At 42.7% G+C, this 21,689-nt stretch overlaps 1 protein-coding gene across 1 annotated transcript in view; it reads right to left on the bottom strand.

Annotated features, from left to right (window-relative positions):
• LOC144799482 (calreticulin-like) overlaps window positions 1–8,991 on the bottom strand; it is a 161,847-nt gene extending 152,856 nt beyond the window's left edge. The window contains exon 1 of the mRNA XM_078670817.1: window positions 8,823–8,991. Within this exon, the coding sequence (XP_078526943.1) occupies window positions 8,823–8,916 (94 nt within the window). The 5' untranslated portion in view covers window positions 8,917–8,991. The remainder of the gene's footprint in view (window positions 1–8,822) is intronic.
• Between the last annotated feature and the right edge of the window lie 12,698 nt (window positions 8,992–21,689).

Genomic DNA, 21,689 nt, shown 5'->3' with positions numbered 1-21,689 from the left:
TACAAGACATCCAGGCCAAACTGCAAAGGAGAGTACTTAGGTTCGTTGCTAATTATTGGCCAATCCTGCCTTTTGCAAGCTCCACTGTCTCCTAAGTCAACTAAGAATCTGCTTCAAGTCTATCTGTGATGTGTACAAATGCATCAGATGTCTTTCCCCAGGATTCCTCAGCTGCAGATTTCGAAAATATGTTCCCATAGACTTTTGCTTCTTCTAACACTAATAATCCCGCCATGCCATGGTTAAACAAGTCCTCACAAGGAGGCTAATCTTTTGTAGGCGTGGCTACCCCCCTTGCAACACTCTTCCTTCTGTAAAGAAGGCAGCTGCTCACCTCATTTTTAGGGAAAGTCTCAAAACCCACCTTTTCACTTCGTAAAGCCAGTTCTAGTGCCAAGAGACTTCTGTGTGGGTGTATACCGCGCTCTATAAATGTAATTAATAAACATAACATTAACATGAATTGAATGAAGATATGAACCAAACTTCTAACTACAGAAAAAAGTGGTAAACCAATCTCCCTGATATACAAAAACCTCTTGATGCAACGGTTGAGGTCCTCGGCCGCCCACAACAAAGCAATCAAACAGGATCAGTAAAAGGACAGTTACATACACAGTAAAGCAGAGAGGAGTTGTATGTAGCCTATTGCATCAATGCTCCAAGATTTGTTCTGACAATCAGATTGTAGCATGGGAGACTTGGATACAGGCAATATTCTACGTAGAGACAACAAAACGTTATTGATACAAATTCAAAATACATGATCCTTCCATCATTCCTTAGCGTATCTGAACAATTACCGAAGGGAATCAGTTATAAGATAACAATTACATGTGTGCTCTGAGTTATCAGTCATGCTTTGAGCTCCTCTCTTGCATGCAATTTTGTATCCCTACTTTCTTCCTGTGTCATTGTTTTCATAAATTTCTCCCTTTCATTCGTTCTTCCTTTTCTGACTTTCTCTCTTCTGCTCTGGGTTAAAGCTTAATAATAAAAGTAAGTCCCTATCCCCAAAAAAGAGTGCTAATGCCCACCACCTGCTCAAAAAGTATGCACTGACCTAATCACCCAGGGCCCCAGGTTATAAGATACCTCCTCCTTTACTTTGGGATGAAACCCACATAGGGCCCTGTTTACAAATCTTTTTTTGTATGTAAATTGACTCTGCTTACAAGAATCTGACACTCTGCATGCCAAACTGATAGGTGTTTCTGAAATCCATTTTTGCACACTAGTATGTCGCTTACACTTGTGCTCTGCCATGACTGAAGAGAAGTAGGTGTGAAGGGTCCTAAGGCATGGTAAGGAAAACGAAATTCAGGTCAGCTGAACAATTGAGGCATGATATTCTGGGTATTCACAGACAATTCCAATGAATCACTCATACTTCACTTGCAAACTTGCACTTGATTGATCCAAGTGTGCATAACATAACAGAACATGGGTATTTGTGAAGGACACGTTCACCCAGAGGGGTATCATGGCACTAAAAAACAGATGTTTATTGTTACCCAACTCAATGGTACTCATGTAAGCTCCACCTTAAGTATGGGAACGGGCACCAGTGTAGACTTCTCATAGAAAATACTTCCCCATGAAAAGAAAGACGGAAGAAAGGGTTTGAAGTGGTTCTAATTTATTAACACAATGCATGAGGAGACTCCACGAATGGGCAGTTAGGGCAACACACGTAGGGCAACACGCTTAGGGCTACACACAATCTCCCTCCAATAGAGCTCTACAACGTCCTTAAAATCAAGACAGGCCTCTCAAAAACCAAGCTCTCGCCACACACACCCTCAATCATTCAGTACGTCGCCAACCTCAATAAAATAGGCCACCAAGTATCACACCTATATAAACTACTATGCCCAAAGACCACCAATCTCAACGACAAAATCACTAGCTACTGGGTAAAACAGACGGAGACCCCACTCACGGACCAAGACCTAGCTCTACTCTGGTCATCACCATTACACAACAAAATCACATCAACACTGTCACAGACAAAATTCTGGCTCCACAAAACATTCTGGACACACGCCCGGCTGGCATCATTAGGCCTCAGAGATGACAACCTATGCTGGAATTCCACCAGGGGGAAGGGAGACCTAGCGCATCTCATATACTACTGCCCCAAACTCAAAAAGTCCTGGGAAGAAATCTTTGGCTTCATTAAAAAGGCATTGGGATGCACAATAACCCTGGCTTTCTCCTCCCTTACCACAGCCTTCATAACTGCACATCTCTCCACACAACATGATAGGGAGCTCCTTGACCTCCTGCTGACCGCTGCCGTCAAGTTGGTCCTTACAAACTGGAAAGATACCGCCAAAACATCATACAGGTGCTGGTTCAACTGGGTGACATTCCTCGGAGGAGCAGATAGCACGGCCCTGCAAAAATCTCCCTGGAAACCAGCATCTAGCGGGATGTGGAAGTCGCTTGACACTTTTCTGGGAACATACGACCCACCATGAACCCACCAGTGTTCCCGCTGCAGGAGCAGATCATACAAACGCTGTCCCCAACCCAGGCTAAGCATTGAACCAAAAGACATTTCTTGCACACTAGCCTTCCTCTCCTCTACTTTCTTCCTACACTTCTCTATCCTTATTCTAACCTCGTCGGCAATACAGAGGGCCCCGGATGGATAAGCTTAAAAAAAAAAAGGGGGGCAATTTGCTCGACTGTTAACAACAGATAAGCTAGTATGTAATTATTGCTCCGGGTTTTTTTTTTTTTTAATGTGACTACATGTAACGAACAACTGGAACTCTCAACTGCAATGGGAATGTACCTGTATTTGTAGAAAAATTATTTTAAAAAAAGAAATTCTGAAATTAATAAGAAACTCATTCACCCTCCTAGAGTTTCTGTGAATTGGACATATAGTCACACATTTACACAGTGTGTAGGACTATGTGGAAATTTGTGGCTTCTTTGTTAATAAGAAGCAAGAAATAAGTGACCTCCAGCCACAAACAACAGTGGCATTCTAAGCAGCTGAATACTCTAGCTACCACTAACCTCAACCCTGCCTCTCCCCCCCCTGCACGCCTCCAACAGCACCCCTTGGATAAAAATACCCTTAAAACCCATAGATAACACATCACTATGGAAAACACATACATGCTGGGCCTCAAAAAACATATGCCCCATTGATATAAGATACCACCTCTACACTCCCTCGTCTGCACAAATCTGACTGTTCTACTGTTATATACACACATATGCCATGAGCCTGAGAAACTACCCCTACTACTGTTTAATGGACACACAGCTTGCACCACAAGACACAACACCCTGCATCTCCAGATAAAGCACGTTCATTCTTTGCCTTTGAAAAAAGCTGCGCACGCACTCAGATGCCCTTGGTTAACACTTGCACACTAAGGTAGAGAATAACACGCATACATAACTTACACCCTTGGAAAACACACTCAAATATGAGCCCTGAGATAACAGACCTATACCCTTATGCTCTTACAACATTAGCATAAGGATAGCCTGCTTGCACCCTGTGCCACAAATAACATACAACCCTGTGTCCTGGACTAATATGCAATGCTATTTACATCCAGGGATAAATTGGGAACAGCAACCAGCCCTGGCAGATTGCTGCTCGACTGGCCCTGGGAGCACGGGTGGGGCGGGCAAGAAGCACGGTTTCCGCTTTTGTTACAAGGGAGCTGATATTGCAGCACTGCTGCAAAACCGGACCCCAGTGATAAAACTGGCTCCCACCGGGCAAAAAAACGGCCCCCACTCCTCCATCTCACCGGGGAAATGCCCAGTGCCCGCTAAGGCCAGTCCGGCCCTGCTTACATCAGAACACCTACCCCAATGCCCTAAAATAGTACACATGCTTCTTTGGTCCAGAATAACACAAACATTTTTCCCTGGATAACATTGGCGAACCTCTGCTCCCAGATAAAATACGCCCCCAGAGGGTCCTCGTATCAATGCCGTAATGTAACTTGAGGAGGCCCCCTGCAAGGTCCATGGAGGGCCCCCGATCTGGACTCAACCAGGAGCTCTCAGGCTAGGGAACTGTGCTGAGAGGGCCCCCTAGGGCTTCGGCCCAATCCACCGCAGGGGATGCGGGGGCCTGTATAACAACACTGCCCCGGATGACATGGCACCATATCTCCATCACCAGAGTAATATTCAACCTCCAATGAACCTGACAACAGGCGCCTCTATATTCAGCTCACATTCCATTGCTTAGGGTACTATATTTCATTCTATGCCTTAGGTCAGTGCTCCCCAGACTTTTTAGATTGACAAACTATTACAACCCACCTACCTTTAATAGACATGAGGCTGGCGATTTTTTTAAGATAACTAACGCATTGTGTGGTAGCACATTGCCATTTGCAGACAGCACATTTTCCATTGAAATGGCCACTAAATTTGCATAGACATATGGGGCCAGATGTATAAAAAAAAATTTGTTCTGCTGTTTGCGAATGCAAAAAGGCATTTTGTAATGTACAAAAGCCCAATTTGCGATACGGTAACCTGTTACCGAATCTCAATTTGGGTTTACGAGACGGTATAAGGGGGTGTGTTTAAGGCATGCCTTCCTAATAGCGAATTGCAATGGTATCTGTGAATGTTTTGCAACCGAAATGTGGTCGCAAAACATTCACATTTTACCACCTACTTCAAGTAGGTGGTAACCCATTCGCGAATGGGAAGAAGACCCCAAGGGACCCCTTCCCCTTTGTGAATCTTTGTAAAAAAATTATTTAAGAGCAGGCAGTTGTCCCACAGACCACTGCCTGCTCTCAAAAAATGAAAATATATATTTTTTCCTTTTGAAACGCTCCGCTTTCCTTTAAGGAAAAAGGTCTGCATTTCAAAAAAAGAATTGCTTTATTGAAAAACAATCGCAGACATGATGGTCACCATCCCTGTGATTTTTGTGATTTCCAACGGGTTGCAAACCAAGACCTACCTCAATAATATTGATGAGGTAGTCAGTGCAGCTGACACAGGTAAGAGTGGTGGGGAGGGGTGGTGAGGAAGTTGACAGATGATGGTATAGGTAAAATTAAATTAACAAAAAATTAATAAACCTTCCCTAAGCTGGACATATCACTTTGCCCTGCTTAATCGCCTCAATATCGGACCCTGGTTATTGAGCCTTATTCGCTTCCTCTACATGGACATAACTGCCGCAGTCCGTGTGACCGACTCGGTTTCTCAAAGCTTTCCTATTGAGAGGGGGACGCGCCAGGGTTGTCCGCCCTCCCCTTATTTCTTTGCTCTTACTATGGAGCCGCTCGCGGCTTGGATACACATAGACGAGCAGCTGCGCTGCTTCGAGTGGGCACCGGACCTGTCTGATTGCATAGCGCTCTATGAGGATGATGTCTTGTTTTTCCTCACAAACCTCGACCGAACTGGTCCACGCCTTCTCCGCATCATGCAGATCTTTGGTGAAACATCCGGCCTTTACATGAACCAGGGAAAATCCTATTTGTGTGCGCTGCTGGGCGGAGATCAGTTGGGCGACTGGTCGCGGGAAGGGATAGTGGCCCCAGATGGCTTTAAATATCTGGGAGTATATTTCTCCTTGTCTCCGACATTGGCGTGGAATAAGAACCTCGCCCCTCTATGGAAACAAGTGGGCAACCAGAGGCGAGTGTGGTTCCATCTCCCCTTGTCTCTTTTTGGTAGATCCGCTATTTTCAAAATGATTTCCCAGCCTCGCCTCCTTTATCAATTACAAAACCATCCCTATCTGATAAAACCAACATTTTTTGTCAGTTGAATGCTATCCTGGCCCGCTTTCTTTGGGGGGGCGGTGCATCGCGAGTGGCCCGGAGGACCTGTTTCCAGTCCATCTACTCCGGCGGAGTGGCCACTCCGGACGTCCAGGCATACTACATGGCCTCTCATCTACTTGTCCTCAATGACTGGTGGTATGGCGACCGTGGAGACCCGGCGTATGCTGTGGAATGTTGGTTACTGGGAGACAACACCCTCCATACAGTTCTTTATTCAGGGGCATTACTTTGAGAATTACGACCTGCCACAAGCACGGTTTTTAAGATCTGGAAGTCGACACTCTGTCAGAGGGGTTGGTGAGGGAGACTCACTAGGGGAACTCCACTGTGGGATAACAGACAGCTACCACAGCTTACGCGACTACCCGGTTTTCGAGGCTGGGAGACCATTGGGATAGATACAGTGGGGACAGTTGTACGCGGATGCACTCTTAAGTCCTTTTTTGATATCCAGACGGAATATGGTATGCCCTGCACACAATTGTATTATTATCTCCAATTCCGACACTCCGTTACCCCGTATATCTCTCATCTCACAGAGATTCCTGATTTTAACCCTATTGAGGCAAAAGTTGACATGGCAGCAGGACTTAGGGCCTTTAGAGGAGGATGACTGGGTTTAGGCTCTGGAATCTCCATGCAGCGCAGCAATCGCAGCCCTCCTGCATCTTATTCAATTCAAATACCTACACAGAACCTACTATACCAGACACAGGCTGTGGCATGCTGGGCTTATCGCGTCCCCACATTGTTTACGCTGTAACTCTATGGTGGGTATCTTCCTACATACTGTCTGGTCCAGCTCAACATTATCAAAGTTCTGGAAGGGGGTATTCACATGTTTGTCTGAGGTTTTGGGGTGGGACGTTGAATCCTCACCAAGGCTTGCCATGTTACATATCACAGAGGATATAAGTGGGAATAGATGCAAGAGCCATCTCCCATTCCTTGGGCTTACTCTGGCAAAACGAGATGTCGCCCGCCTCTGGAAAGACGAGGCACCACCGTCACGAGAGGTATGGAAAAAAGGGCTAAACATTTGTTTGGGCCTGGAACTCTGGGTCTTTGCAGTGAGGGGATGCCCCCTTAAACATTACAAAATCTAGAAAAGGTGGGCTTATTACTGGGGGCTAAATCTAGAGCTTCCTACCCCCCCGACAGACACTGAGGAACCACTGCTATGACATCAATGGACCAATAGTAACATAGTGCTAATATTCGATGTAACTATGGGTGGCAAGTATTCACCCTATCTTCAGAATTGTGGTATTTGTTGAACGGAGGTAATGTGGCACTGTTGTTTTCTTTTTCTTTTTCTTTCTCCTTTTTTCTTCAGTTCTTATCTTTTCCTGCAATATATTTACTATGTAATCAATCCTCTATTATTACTGAAAATGTTGGCTTTCATGTAACTTACCCTGTATACATACCCTGGGTGCCCTACAAGGCCCTTGTACTGTACTGTCTGTCAACAATAAAATAATGTTATGATTTTTTTTTTTTAATAAGCCACTTACTTTGTACTCGCTGTATCACCGACTCAGCAATGCGGCGAGCGCAAGGTATGGGGTTTTATTGACTTCCCCCCCCAGCCTGCCCCGCCCCAGCCTGCCCAACCGCTCTTAACAGGCTGGCCATGCCTGTGAGGTAGGTCTATTTTCAACCCACTGGGAATTGCAAAAAGTGTAAAACACAAATTTGTGCATGGGTGCTTGTGATTACCAAATAGCGAATCGCAAAAAATCACTATTTGGTAATCACAAACATTTATCTGCGTACATCTGTCTCACAGTTTTACTGATAAAATTATATAGCACAAAAATTATAACTTGTGGAAACCAATCAATCAATCACTACATTTATAAAAGCGCGCTACCCACCCGTGAGGGTCTCAAGGCGCTGTTTCTATGAATATTTATCATTTGTGCATCACCAAGTAAAGTGCCTTGATTTGTTTTGATTCTATTAAAATCTCTGTTTCCAGCACACTTCAGAATTCCAAAGCAACTATGTTTTATTTTTGCTTTCCAAACTGCTGAATGCATAGAGTTCAACTACACGTATTTACATTTTGTTGTGTTTTGCATAAAACGGACATCCTACAGCCTATGTTTTCATACTCCCTGTGCTCTTGCAAGATTGTTACATAATTCACTTTATAAACACCTCTCACTTTGAAGCCAGAGAAAGAAAACAGCAATCCCCATGCTAAAAGAATAAGCAGCAATTTGTCAGAAGGCATAGCTTTAAATTTGACATCTGTCTCTGAAGCAGCAGCAAAGGTGGCAAGATTAACACAGAATTTAAAGGCATCTGTATTTATTGTTCGGACTTTCCTGATCCATGAAAATCAGCTCGCAACCCACTTGACCCACAATTTGCAAAATGCCACCCATTAATCAAACACACAGCAGTGGATGGCTATTAGAGGGCCGGTTTTATAGTCTCCTGGGAAGATATTACCATTGATTTCACTGATATTAAAACAAACATTGTCTGCAGCAAGCTAAAATACATGCATATTACAATCCTTAGTAATACACTTCTACAGTGTGTCTTTGAAAGTTCAAAACTGCACCAATTAGCATTTACTGATAACACGCATCTCTCTGGAAGGATAACACATACACTTGTCTCTGTAACCATACAATTGTGCCTCAGACAAAACACAGGAATGTGTTGGCGATAACATTGCACTGTGCCTAGTAAAACACATTACCTCCTGGTCCATCTTCCTTTCACAGTCCTAACCTATGAGTTTATCTCTTCCCATGCAGAAAAAAGAAACTGGGCTCGGGATTGTGACGAGGAAGACATGGACTCAGAGTAATGAAAATTACCGGTAAGTAACCGAGCATTGTAGAGGCCTTGCAACGCACACAAAGGTGTTGAAGACAGGTCCTTGGGGTCTCCTCTTCCCCTTTCTTGGATATCTTTCCCCAGAAATGCCAGTGGCCAGCCGAAGGGTTTTGGCCATCTAGCGACAGCCCCTTTTGCCCGAAAGCAATAGCCTGTTCTCACCTCCATCCTCGAACTGCTCCCTGAAGTGCACGAGGGGCTCGGCGCACACCGCGCTCGCGAGCCCGGCCAGCAGCAACCAGCTGACGCCGGTCATCACTCTCTCTTGGAGGAGCGCGAGCGCTGGACAGGGGTGCAGGAACCAGGACCGAGCTGTCAGAAGATGCTTCCACGGAGCACAGCCAATCTGCCACAGATGGCCTCTTCCCATTGGCTACCGATACACTTCCATGCATCCTCGACAGCCAATCAACTCAGACCACGCACTGGGCGGGTCCTGCGGGAAGATGCTGAGCAACCTGTGGAGGCAACAGCTAAAGCATCGGTCCCTGAGACGGGAAATTCATGAAAACAAAAAACGGACATGAATATTCACCCTTAGGAAGAGCCTGCCCACAAATCGCAGGTGAACGCGACGGACATCTCAGAACACCTATATAAACAAACTTATTCTCGTGATTGTATCCCTCAAAGATGTATGTGTTAAACGAGCACAAACATGGAAAATACTTTCTAAATTGACTTTTTTTAAATTGAGTACAGTGCGAAAGACACCACTGCTACATCAGCAAAGGACAGCAGTTTAGCTGGATTTCAAAAGGAGGACGACGTATTATACTGTTGTTACACTTATATAGCGTTTCATTCCCGATGATGAGGCGCTGAAGCACGTTAGCAGCACGCTGCGCCTATGGGGAGTACTTTTTGGGGAACATCTTGGTGGCCCTTTTCTTTCCTTAATTTTCTGCACCAAGGCACAGGATGAATGGCAGTGGGTTAGAGCATCTGGTCACTCAGTGTCTCTGAGTGTAACAAGATATCGGCGCAATTCACAGTGAACTGGTGAAGAACTTATAACATACGGTACGCCAGAAACCCTTACATAGAGTAGGATTTCATCTCGAGTTAGAAGCGCTATACTTTTAAAATCCAGTATACATTTTCCTACCTCAGACATGCCAAGATTTAGTATACATGGTGTGGTAGCACACTGCCATTGCAGACAACACATTTTCAATTGAAATGACCATTACATCTGCACATTCAGCTTTACTAATACAACTATATACTATATACTAATACAACTATATAGCTCACAAACAATAATGTGTAGAAATGGCATCCCCTTAGTGTAATGATCTGTTTTGATCATATTAAAGTATTTGTTTCCAACACACTTCAAAATGAACAAAAAAAGTGCTTTATTTGTGTTCCTCATTGTGATATATTCGGAAATACTTGCAGAGTTCATTTAAATGTTGTCATGTGCTATGAAAAACCTTTCTTACACCCAGTATGCAGTATGATTGCCGCGTAAACCCTCTCATGTTGAATTCAGAGAAAGAAAAGTAAACCCCAAGCTCCCCCGGAAGACAGAGCCTGACATTTGACCTCAGTCTTTGAATACATAGCAAATGTGAGAAGGTAAGAACAAGATTTACAGGTCTGTTTACAGAAAGGAGCACCCATGGAACAATACAAGGCTTGTTAGTGTGAAAAGGCTTTGCTCCTTGGGAGAGGCAAACTCACCTTAGACAGCCTAAAACAAATAAAGCTAGCAAACAGAAAGCCAGAACATTTGAGTTACAAATCACAAAGTCAATGGTAAGCAACGGGCGGAATGCGTTCCCAAGGAAGCTTTCTGAATGTCCCCAAGTTGTCTTTAGCAAACCATACAACTGCGCTGTCTGGTAGGCTTCGACCTAAAAATGGAAAGTGGGAAACTTTGAATGAAAAATCAGGTGCATGTATTTTCCCTATTGACTTATATTGAAGCAGAGGCAATATTAGGTGAGAGATAGCTAAAAAAAAAAAAAGCAATTTTAGCTACAAAAATCAGGAGCATCTCGCCTGACTCGGGTCTATTGGCAAGTTTGCTACCTCCCTGGGCACGTGAGGCAGCCATAGAATCATTATGTTTGTTGTTTTCAGAGGTTTATCATTGACTGCTCAGACAACACCAGGTATACAATCTCCCCACATCAGGTCCTGATCTCTCAGTATCCATTTATGGATTGGATGTCTGAAAGTCCTGCCACACTTAAAGTCCCACCTCCTCCGAGACCCACCTCCCCACTTACACAGTATTAGTGTATTCAAATTCGGCAGGACTGAGAAGAGCATGCACTTTACAATAAGTTATTGTTCTGCATTACTATGAACATGTATGTAGCATACCTGCCAACAATCTAGATTTAGGTGGAAGAATTCCAAGTTTTAAGTCACTCATTAACATATGTTAACATTTTCCTGCTTTAAAAAGCCTCTAATTTAATGAAAGCCAAACAGGAGGTTAAATTCCCTGCTGAACCTCCATAAAATCTCCTTGGGTTGGGAGGCTAACAAGATGCAGTAGCGTTCGGCACAGTTAAGCGCGGTGGGTAGGCCTGGGCGTAGTTTGCAGAGTTTTCCTACGCGGAACTCCGCGAAGTTACAATAAACCTCCGCAGAGTTCAGCGAGTGGCGGAGTGCAGTGTGAACTGCAGTTTGTGCTGGTATTCCTGCCGCTCGGGTAGAAATTCTACCCGAGCGGCAGCTTGCACTCGCGAACTTACTGTTGGCGATCACCAACTTACCGTTCATGATCGCGAGCGGGGGGAAAAAACTCCGCTGCACATCGCAAAGCAAAGTTTTCTGCACTCTGCGAGCTCTGTGAAGTGCGGGTCGCAGAAAACTCAGCGAACGGAGCAAAGTTCACCGCCCAGGCCTAGTGGTGGGGCGGGGCAGGGTGCGGCAGGGGCGAGAAGCCGACAGAATAGGTATTATTTATTTATGTATTTATACCTATTCCGTTGACTGTCTACTCCCCCCTCTCCCACCCCGCCTCACCACACCACAGTGTCTACCTGTGCCGGCCGCCACTAACAAGATGCAGGCATGGACCGCATATAGCACTCATAAGCAAACGGTAGTGAGAGAATTTCTGTTACGTTCCATTGCATATCCTCTAAAAACAACTACTGCAATAATAGAAAATGTGACAAACCTCTTAACATGGGTAGGTCATTTGTTTTTTAAAGAACATTCCTTTCATAAGAACAAAAAAACATTACACACTAGTAGTGCGATGCTAGTAGTGCGATGCTTCATGCATTCATCATCTGATTTGCTCCTCGTTCACATCAAGAAGCATTCTTGTCTGAACGGTCTGAACGGTCTGAACGGTCTTCTACTTTACAGAGCTCTTGTCAAGATCTTTTTGTCAGCGAGAGAGATCTAGTTCTTCGAATAATAAGGTAATAAAATTACTTAGGGAGTAACCAAAAAGTTTTTATTGGAGGTTGTCTACAGTAAGATTAAGAGAAACAGAAGGATGTTTTTGAATATAATCATGCATGCATCCATGTTGTCAGCATGTTTGGGCCTACCAGTAGAGGCCAGAACACAGGTATCCCATATTAAACTATCCCTACCTAAACATGTAGTGTTTTGTGTTGAATGGTGTAGGGCTAATGTACAAATATGGAACAGATTAACAAGAAGTCTATATAAAAGTGTATGTTTGTAGCTGATTTTCAGCCTAGTACATATCACTCTAAACTCTAGGGGATCCAAATCTAATAGATGAGGAGCAGTGGTATGTCCCTGTAGTCACACATTCATCAAGGGGATGATACCTGCCACAGTGGGTACGAAAGCATCTCCTTTCTCCAGAGGAAGACAAGTGCTACGGCCGGTGTTAGTGTCAGAATAGGTCATTTCACAGGCAATAGATATAGTTCTGCAACAGATTCTTGAGGCCGGAGGGGAAGAACCCAGAGGTCATATAGGCAGAGTTTCACTCTTCCAGCCCCATCCAGTTGATAGATGGCAAGGCTGGAGGGCTGGAGAAAGAAAGGTAGGTAGAGAAGGAGGAGCATCAGTAAGTCAAGTTAGTAACATGTGCAGTGGTTGATGCCAGAAAAGGGGTAATTCTCTTAGGGCAATCCAACCTGAGCCCTGAAACACCCAATGGCTCATTTTTATAAACAACATCCACGGGGAGGGCACAATAGGCCAGTAGAACGCAGCTGAGAGACAGTGGCCATGGCGTGCAGGTGGAACAGATCTTGCAGGGTTTGTCATACAGCTTCCTTAGTTGGGAAAATGGCAGGTCTTTACTTCCTTCCTCTTTTTCATATGGTATTCTGGGTTTCTTGGTTTTGTTCGGAGCCATTTCCATAGTTTTGCTGCTTATATAGCGAATTAAGATCCACCAATGTTCTTCTTGTGGGAGGGGATGGATAGATGAGTTGCTGATCTAGAGGGGAGTTCTCTATTCTGTGGTTATCTTTGAAATGTAACTTGGATAAACAAGGGTCATTTGACCTGGATGGCTCAAGCATGATGCAGAGTCCTCTGAAGGCAGTGAATATGGCTACAGGGAGACAGCCAAGCACTTGGAGCACTGGTGTAATGTAGTCTTACTGGTGATATGCAGTAGCTGTCTTTCTTTCATATTTTGGATCCGTTGCTGCTTATGAAGTATGAATAGCAGCCATAGGTAAAGCCCATATGCATATGTACACACACTACATAATTAGGGTGATAATGGGCTGTAGTTGCTCCACATGTTTGCAATGTGCAGAAAACACTTCTTGTGACGTGATTCGCTTGCAGAATGAAGGAAAGTGTGGAGTTCATAATCACTCTAAGATGTATTCCCTCTATTGATCTTGACAGTGGGGTCTCTAATTCCACTGGGCAGATGGTAGTAAGAGGTGGACTCTTCATTGTATACAGGACTGCATTTCTGTCTTGGAGCAGTTCAGAGTAATATCCTTGTAAAGCATGCTGTCATCAATGGCACAAACACATTGGTCCAGTCTTGATGATTCTAGTTCCTCCACGTTTTCCAATTTTATGCGACCTGCATGTCCTCAGTAAAGTTATAACAGTTAGGTTGTAGGAATTATTCAGCGACTCATGTAGAGGTTGAATAGTCGTGGAGATAAAATTAAGCCTTGAGTGAAAAGGGCTGATGGGAACTGGGGTAGTGAGACAATGCTGTGCCTGCCTTGAAGGTGGAAGAGGATGCAGTCTGTGAAACCTTCTTGTATTCCGAACTTTTTTCAATGTCTGTAGTTGAGTATGGTGGTGGACAGAGTCAAAGCTAGCAGAATAAGTGCTGCCACTCCATTTCTCTTCACCTTTACCACTTGCTATTCCACTTCTGTTCACAGTAACTTTTCATTATTTCCAGATTCATGTCATGAATAATAACAGTTTCAGGTACAACAGACCCCCTGATAGCCTTTGCCCTGAACAAGGATAACAATTGACCCCTTAATGCACTTTATTGACTGTACCTCCTCAATGAACACTAATCCTTGCATCCAGCCACAAATTCAAACTCTCTCAGATAGATTCCAGTGCTAGCCACCAAGTTGTGGAGTGGCCAGTAAACCTGAAATCCTGGTCAGTGCTTCATTGTGGGAAAGTGTTATAGACCGCGCTCTTGCATTATATGAACTTTTTTTGGGCCACTGAGAGCACAGATGTTCTTATTGGTTTATGTGTCTACCCATCAAATTTGGTTTGATCTGATAACTTCTTTCTTGCTGGTACCAATAGATATACTATTTCTCACTGGATCATGGCCTTGGTGAAAGCCTAAACAGATTTCCAAAAGACTTTAGGTGTAATGTTGTAAATCAGAAGCCTAGATTAAGAGGCACATAACCTGATGTGAAGATTGCGCAAACAGATGTACATTTGAGCACCTTCACTAATGATGTCCTAAGTAACAACAAATCTAACTGCAAGTATGTTCGATGTGTGTGGAATAGTGGATGCAATGCTATTTACCGAGGCGAGGGTGCCTCCAAGCTTCCATCAGTACCAGGTTGCCAATTCCCTGGTGAAGGACTCCCAGGACCAATATGGGCTACTCAGTTGTGCTACAGATTTGTCCATTGTGGGGTCTAGTATAGAAGTAGAATCACCACCCTGTATCAAAGGTTCTTCCATAAATTAAAAAATAAACCCTGGACAAATACATCCTAAAACAATGTGTTTTTACACTTGTTGGCGTATCAAAATAATTATCAGTTAATGTCCCCAAATCTTGCCCGTCATCCATACCATCCTGCCCTTTTGATCACTGTACTGCTCTTGAATGCACAAGGTTACAGTGGCACTCACTAGGATCACAGTCCCCTATTTGGCTGTTTGCAATGAATGGAACTCTGTGGGCAATTTCCTCGAGCCTCTGTCTGTCCCTCCATAGGAGGTCAGTTTCTTGGTGCAATGTCATGTTTATTTACCTCCATCTCATCCTACCTACAAGTTAAGATGTTGTGCTCCTACACTGAGATGAAACCCAACCATTAATTGTTACTATTTTTAGGTATGTACGTTTGTGTAGTGCTTACATTCCCAGATGTGAAACTGTGAGCTATGCAGAGTTAGTGAAAGCCCCATCATTCATTGGTATCAGCCCATGGTCTTAATCATACAATGGATGTGGCAATTGTGTGTGCATACATTTTCGTACTTGAATTTATCTAAAATGTAGTCGCACTCCCTGAAAGAACAGCAGCCTGAACCCCCAAATTGACCTCAGATTATGAATTCAAACCCCAACAACATTTTTCCACTCCTCTGGAAAATATAGCACTTAATTTGTTTTCGTTTTCGTTTTTCATGATTTGCTTAAATGTTGCATCTAAACTTTTTCTTCCATTTCAATGGATTTCATGTTATAGGAACCCTCCCTTATTCCCCAATGCAGTTTGAGGTTATAAACTCTTTCCTCAGCGTATCCCATTGGAGCAATTATTTTGTACATTTCTGAAAACGTAACCAGAAAAACAGAAGGTAAGCATTAGTCATCACCCCATCTATCAATCAAGTACATGTGAAATACAGTCTTTTGCAATCCCTGCAAATGTGACTCATCAGTGCAGTTCTGTTCTCCTTCTCCCCTCTCTCTCCTCTCCATAGCATCCCCAAGTAGCCTTCAGTTGTAGCGGCGGCTCTCGCTTCTAGTATTTTTTTTAGAACTGCTTATGTTAAATTGCTGGCCATTTGAACTGCTGCACTTCCCCGTGCTTCCCCCTCTGGACTTATCTCAGCGCCAGGATGCCTGTAAGGTGACAGTCGCGCTATACAAGTATTTTAAATAAATAAATAAATAAATAATTAAGAGAATTATTACTACTATTTTTTGTAATGACAAAGGTAGCTTTTTCATTATATCCACATCCGACACACATCATTCATGAATTGATTCCAAAAGTAACTTAAATCTTGAGCTTTATTTAACAGATGTATTTAAACTGTTTTCAACAATTTCATCCCTTTGATTTATCATCTAATCAGGATTTATTTGAAGTCTCCTCCCCTTTTACTTACTGTCACTACTTCAAGTACCCAAAATTTAATTTGTGAGAATTTACGTGCTTTCTCCTTAAAATGTCTTGCTATGGGCGATTTTTCATTTTTTCTAGAGGAATGTTAGAGTGACGGTCACTTCAATAATGATTGTGCGCGTTCTGTTCTGATGTAGCAAAAGCCACAAAGATACTAAGGGCCATATGTACAAACAATTTTTGCAGTTGTAATCTCCCCAATCAGGCAGTTTCCAATTGCAAAAATACTTTTACACATGTTTAAAGCACAAATTGCGATTTGGCAACATGTTACCGAATCGCAATTTGTATTTGAAATTTGGTATTTCCAAGGTCTGTGTTTTGGCCGTTCTTTCCAAGGACCATATGTACGAAGCATTTTTCCAATCGCAAATGGGCTGAATTACAGAATCAGGGCGTTTGCAACAGGAAGAAATACTTTTGGGAATGCACAAAGCCCACGTTTTACGTTTCGGTATTCGGAAGGGGCGTGCTTAGGGCATCCTTTCTAAATACCGAATTGCATTATCATGTATGAATATTTTGTGAATGAAATGAGGGAGCAAATCATTCGCACTCTACCACCAACTTAAATTGGTTGTAATGCATTCGCAAAGTTGAAGGGGTCCGTCCCCAATGGAAATAAAATGTAAGAACAGGCAGTAGTCTCATGGTCCACCGACTACTCTTAAAAAATCAAACTTCAAAGTTTCCGTTTTTCTTTTTAAATGCATCCCATTTTCGTTTAAGAAAAATGGGCTGCATTTACAAAAATAAAGATTGCTTTATTTAAAAGCAATACAGACATGGGGGTTTGCTCACCCCACCTTTCCACCATCCCTGTGATGGTTATCGCTTCCAATAAGTGGCAAACTGCATCCTACCTCATTAATATTCATGAGGTAGGTCGATTTGCAACTTACTAGCAATCTCTATCCAATATTTGTAAGTGTTCTTAGATTATGAATTTCAATTTCCTAATTGCGATTCGGTAAGAACTGCACCTAGGAAATTGCAATTGCCAAATTTTTACATGTGGCCTTTACCCCAATATGTGTAGTGTTCACTTTGACAAGTCACAAATTGTTGGAATGTATGGCCTTAGTTATACCCAAGAAGACGGTTCTCCAGTCTGTTAGGGAGGTCATGGTCTCCACCACTCTGGTGTATTATTCCAGATTATATTTAGAGATGCCCCATCTTCACATCATTGGGGGTTGCCGAGCAGGCACCACATTTACAATACCGGCTCGGCAAACCATTTTGTACTAAGAAAATTAACTTCTAAAGTAGAAGTTTCTTTTCCCTGAACAAAAAGTAAAGAGCCCTGACATGCAGGGAGCTTTTTTGCTGTACATGGGAACCTGTTAATTGTTATGCTTGTTTCATCCATTCTGCACATGGCATACAAGGGCAGGGAAAATGAGTGAAGAGGGAAGGACAAACGTCACTGTGAACCAGGAATTCTGTGGCAGATTGATATGTGGTGCAACGGCCAGGGTGGCTCACTCCGGAGAACGGGATCACGGTTTGATCCCTGGTGCCATGATAGCTCAGTTCAGGATTATGTGAATCTGTGCAATAGCTCACTCAATCTCCTGGCCGCCTCCCAGGGCCTTGAAACCTTAAAGGGTGATATGTTTGCGTTTTTCACGTAAGGATTATTATTGATCACTGAGCCAGGGTTTACCATCAGTTGTGGCTCATCCAACAGTAACCCACTGGTTCCCAGACTCTAAGCAGAGCGGGGAGGATGTTGGTTTGGCAGGAAGAGGGAACCGCTGGTGTACACATCCCTTCTACTCCGCCAAACACTAAATGACACCCATAGTATTTTGCCAATTGCTAGATGATATACCAAATTTCAGAACATAGATGTAATTGGCACAATTTAAACAGGCGTACAAATCCTTTTTCTTGTTTGTTGATCCCAAGCTTCTTCGATTGTTCTCACTACTTATGTTCCTAATTTCTTTTCTTTCTGATAGGTAATTAATCTGAAAATTCTGATAAGAAATTAAACAACCTCTTTAATTCTTCATCATATTTAATTAATCTCTAATTTTTCTGTATTTTTTTTTTTTAAAGTATTTTTATTAAATTTTCCCCCCATTTTATATATTGGTACAGGGCAGGCAAATACATACAGGATAATAATTAAACAAAAAAAAAAAGAATTTAACATACAAAATAATGTAAGATCCAAATTATATAATCCACAAGCGTTTCTCCAACTTATACATTTCACAGAGACTTAATCAATAACTTTACAATCCTAAAATAGTTTCCTCAAAGATAATTATTACATGTAATATCTTAGATCCAGCAAAATAATTAAATCATTGAGTCCTTCCTTTTAATGGCTCCTATCTGGGATCTATATCTCTCCATCTTTGAATAGGTTCCCATATTTCCTTACCTATTTTCTTACTAGTTGAGCCTCTCCTAGCATAAATTGCTTTTTCAAGATTATATATATTCAATAACTTCATTAACCATTGGTGAAATGTGGGTGGTATGCGGTCCAGCCAGGCTGTGGAAATACATAGTCTCAGAACGGCCATAGCCAAAAATATAAAATATTCATAAGATGCCTGGGTAGCATTCTGATTAATTCCGAGCATTACCACTGCTGGAGTAAGTGTAACTTCTATCCTCAATGCATTTTTAAGAAATAATTCTATTTCATCAAAGGTGGTTTTCAAATGGGTACACATCGCGAGCATATGAACAAGATCAGCTTCATCACTGTCACATCTTGGGCATGTAATTCCTGTTGTACCTCCCCACTGTGCTATCCTGGTGGGTGTGTGATATAATAGGTACAAAGTCTTATAATGTTGTGATTGGAGTGGTGCTGAGCATAGGAGTTTCTGGCCCAATTCTAATGATCTATGAAAACAGTTATTTTCAACCCCTAGTTTCTGTACCCATTTATTCTCAAATTTATACAGATCATCAGCTTGGTGCTCTATCAACTCAGAATAAAATCTTCTTATTGTGCCCTCTGTTCCGTTCTCTATAATGGCCAAAATGGGATTTGAGTTAAATCCCTCGACCCCTCCAGTTTTTGTCGTGATAAAGCTTCTTATTTGCAGATATTTAAACAAATGAGTTGCATCCAACCCATATATTGCCTGTAGGCCACTGAATTGCATTACCCCCTGTGCTCCCATAATATCACCCACCTTCGTGATCCCGCGCCTTGTCCACTCGTTAAAGACCACCCCTGCAAATATCTCGTCAGGGAAATTAGGATTCCCTTTAAACCTAGTATAGGCATTATATCTTCCAAGTCCAAACTTTTTAGCAAATGACGTCCAAATTCTATGTGCTGCATTAATTGTTTTAAATTTAGTCCTCTTGAAATAGCTATGATCAGTGATTTTCAAAAAAAGATTCTCAGCATGTTCTCCTAAAGCCAGTGTATAAATTGCTAAGGTTCCTAACTGATCTTGTCCTTCTTTTTCTCCCCCTCCTAATAACCCTGCCATATATTGAAGGGATGCCGCCCAGTAATATAGTTTTAGATCTGGCAGGGCCCATCCACCACGCTCCCTAGGTAAAGCCATAAATCTTAATGCCCTTCGGGTCTTTCCATGCGACCAGACAAATCGGTTTATCATATGGTCCAATGTTTTAAACCACTTCGCTTCAAATAATAGAGGTATAGCCCGAAATATGTATAAAAACCTTGGTAAAAAAATCATTTTAATTATATTCATTCGTCCTACTATTGAGAAGTGTATGTTGTGTAGTCTATCTAATTCCTTCTTTACTTTACTTATTATAGGTACTATGTTTACCTCCACTAATCTATCTAGATCCGCTGTAATTGTTACCCCTAAATAAACTCCACTTTCCACCACCCGACTATCTAAACAATATGCTTTACAGTTTTTAATGATCTGTGTTTTGCTTGTGTTGAGGGCGTAACCTGATACTTCTCCAAACTGTTGGGCTTCCATCTCAACCATTGCCATTGCTTCAGTAGGCTTAGAAGTCACAATCGCGACGTCATCTGCGTCGGCCAGAGTTTTGCACTGGGCTCCATAAGTGTCTACTGCGCAGATATTATCATTTAATTGTATGCGACGTATATACGGGTCCATGTATAGGGCAAACAGGAGAGGGGAACAGGGACACCCCTGTCGCGTTCCCCTTTTTATATTGAATGGAAGTGTATATCCAGCATTTACTCGAATGCGAGCAGTTGGGGTCTGATATAATACCTGAATCGCTCTCACCATTCCCTCTCCAAAGCCCAGTCTCCTCAATATAAACCATAAAAAGTCCCAGGAGACCCGATCAAACGCTTTCTCAGCATCCAATAACATAATCGTTATCGGGTCTCCTGTTACCTCTGCAACATCAAGAAGGGTAATGACTTTCCGTATATGGTGGGTAGTACCTCTCCCAGGTATAAACCCGTGCTGGTTAATGCTCACAAGTCTATTAATTACTTTGGCTACTCTAAGAGCCAATACCTTTGAATATATTTTTGTGTCTGCATTCATCAATGTTATGGGTCTGTACGATCCAGGTTGTTCAGTTGGTTTACCTTTTTTCAAAATTACCACAATATCAGCACCTGCCCAGCTTTTCGGGATGGATGTCCCCCCTGCGCCTGCTGCATTGTATTTGTGAAATCCTGTTTAATTGTGTCCCAAAAAGTCTTAAAGAATTCTACTGGGATCTGGTCAGGTCCAGCAGCCTTTCCAGAAGGCAGACTAGTCAAGGCAATAAAAATCTCGTCAGAGCTCAAAGGCTCTTCTAGTCCCTTTGCGTCATTCTCCAGTAGCTTAATTACTGGGACATATCGAAGATAATCACTTATCCTAGAGGTGTCAGCTTGGTTCTCTTGATTATATAATGAAGTATAGAATTTTCTAAATACTTCTCTTACATCCTCTTTATCTGAAACTATTCTCCCAGCTTCATCCTGAACCCCTCGTACTTGAGCGATAGACACATTCTGCCTGGTTCGTATAGCCAAAGTACGTCCCACAGATTCATTAAACTCGTAGCATCTCTCTCTATTTGCTAAGTATGTTTTGGCAGCTTTATTAGCTACGTTCTCCTGTGCCTCCATCTTTGCTTTAGCTATTTTTATTAGTACTTGATCAAGAGGTGCTCCCCTTATGACGTTATTAGTTAACTCGTCCTCCGCTTCTATCACCGCCTTGATAAGATCTTCCTCTTTTTGTCTATCCCTCCTCCTACTCGCTACACTATAACTTATTGTCTCCCCCCGAATAGCAGCCTTAAATGCATCCCAGACATTCCCGGCTTCTGTACTACCTCTATTAATATTTAAAAAATCAGTAATCCATTCTTTCATATGGGATATATATGCCTCATCCTTTAACAGCCCCCTCTCAAATGTCCAAACACGGTCCGGTCTCTTACTGCTAAGACTTACTGTTAAAACTAGAGGATTATGGTCAGACATTATACGTGGTAGCTTTTCAATTTTCACTTTTGATTGGAGGGAATTTGACACAAAACCCCCACCTTCCTCCCTTCCCCCACCCCCCCT

This window comes from Lissotriton helveticus, chromosome 1_2 (assembly GCF_964261635.1).
Source record: "Lissotriton helveticus chromosome 1_2, aLisHel1.1, whole genome shotgun sequence".
NCBI lineage: Eukaryota > Metazoa > Chordata > Amphibia > Caudata > Salamandridae > Lissotriton > Lissotriton helveticus.
This window is presented reverse-complemented; position numbering and strand designations above follow the sequence as displayed.